This window comes from Atta cephalotes (assembly GCF_000143395.1).
Source record: "Atta cephalotes unplaced genomic scaffold scaffold00038, whole genome shotgun sequence".
Lineage (NCBI taxonomy): Eukaryota > Metazoa > Arthropoda > Insecta > Hymenoptera > Formicidae > Atta > Atta cephalotes.
In genome coordinates, this window is record NW_012130102.1 from 2882479 (window position 1) to 2884424 (window position 1946).

The following is a 1946-nucleotide window of genomic DNA, read 5'->3' on the forward strand; positions in this document are numbered from 1 at the left end:
ATATATAATATATATATATATATATATATATATATATATATATATATATAAAATATTTTATAGCTAACAATCTAATAGTCCAAAATGTATTGTCGCGTTTTATAAAAATATTATAATTTACCATAATTTTCTATCACATCAGGTTCCATTTGCATAGCGGAATAATCATAGAACGTTACATTCCATTTTCTGTCTTTATGTTTGCTATCAACCATGATAATATTATATTCTGTGCGACCGACAAAAATAGTATTTTGCATTTCCAAAGGACATGTATCTTTCACTTTATGAAAACTTAAAAGCTGTTCTTTTTCACCAGTCATTGGATCAATACTAAACCATGTGTCAATTTTTCTGCCAGTATATAATATACCATCACTGCTTCTGCATGGACTACTAGCGACTAGTTGAGGAATGGTAAATGGCAGTTTTTTCAATGCTTCTGATTCTCTGCCAAAGAGATAAAGTGAACCATCTCTGGGATCCGGTAGAAATATAGGCCTGGAAATCATAAACATTTTAATAAAAATCGTTTCACTTTATTTTATTATTTAACAAATGCCAACATTTAACAAACAAAACATTATTAATAATCAAAATTTTATATATTTCTTATTAATAATCATTTATTACAAATACATCGTTGTGCAATGAAATAACTTAATGCATACATTTTACTTGCCGACAAATCGATAGACACTTTGACCACAGGTTCTAAAACCAATACATATGATAAACGAAACAATAAAGTTCGATTTCCTAATGTAATCTAGCATGTAACTAATTGTTACCATCATCTTGTTGCCATCGTATTTTTCCAGACCTCTGATCAACACCCACGAGCAATCCACCAAGCGTAGAAAATAAAAGGAGAGCATCATCTTGTTCTGCTACCAATTCAGTGTTAAAATTCTAATAATATAAAATTTAAGAAAATATATTGAGAAGGATTACGAGCCAAAAAAAATGAATATATTTAATATACATTAATAAAAGGTAACAAATATAATAGTAAAATGCTAATAATATAAATATTATTTAAGTTAGTTCAATTTTAATTGTAAGAACAACAGTGTGATACACAGCTTTCATAATTTAGAAAGCACAATAAAATATATGTAATATGTTTCTGGATTTAAAGTAAAAGTTTAACTCTAAAAAGATTATATTATATTTGTTCTTTTCCTTTTTTGTTTCCCTTATTTGTTTATCACAAAGAAATCCTTTTCTTGTGTCTAAAGGAATTCTTTTAACAAAAGAAATTATATTATGTACATCTACCACTTGCTGTCCTGTGACAGATGCAAGCATCAAAATAACAAGCCATAACATCCACTTTTGCATCGTAAAGAATCTTCAGCTGTAGCATTGACCATATGTTATACAAACACGGATAATTCCTCCCGACATAAGTTTTGTTCCATACAACAATACACGTAGTTACATTACAACGCATTAGTTTATGTAGCTTTGGAGCAAGATGGTTCGTAATTATTACAGATTGTTGTCGTTAACATGATTGCCCACAAATCTCTTCCAAAATATAACAAAGATCACATTCTTAAATCCGCAAATCTGTACATTTGCATCTCTCTTTATTCTTAGTGCAAAACTGTGCAAAACAGTAAAGTACAATGTTTTGCTCCGCGGACAAGATCGTTTTGTAAAAAAACTACGTGATCATCAAGATTGTTTGGTTGCGTGTTGTCGCGATGATAACACGTATGTAGCCGAAACAATAATATAATCATTGTAACAAATATATTTTATTCATCGCATCACGAGTCTCTTTTGCAGTCTCCAAGAAATTCAATTGACAAAATTTCGGTGTATGTGTAATGACACGCACATTTCATAAAATTAATCATATGGACACGTGTCTCATATATATATATGTATATATATATATATATATATATATTATATATACATATATATATATATAT

At 28.7% G+C, this 1946-nt stretch overlaps 1 protein-coding gene across 1 annotated transcript in view; it reads right to left on the bottom strand.

Annotated features, from left to right (window-relative positions):
- LOC105621969 (serine/threonine-protein kinase/endoribonuclease IRE1) overlaps window positions 1-1344 on the bottom strand; it is a 33358-nt gene extending 32014 nt beyond the window's left edge. The window contains exons 1-4 of the mRNA XM_012203401.1: window positions 1276-1344; window positions 792-912; window positions 672-714; window positions 122-501 (exon numbers count right to left, since the gene is read on the bottom strand). Coding sequence (XP_012058791.1) covers window positions 122-501; window positions 672-714; window positions 792-912; window positions 1276-1344 — 613 coding nt within the window. The remainder of the gene's footprint in view (window positions 1-121; window positions 502-671; window positions 715-791; window positions 913-1275) is intronic.
- Window positions 1345-1946: the final 602 nt, after the last annotated feature.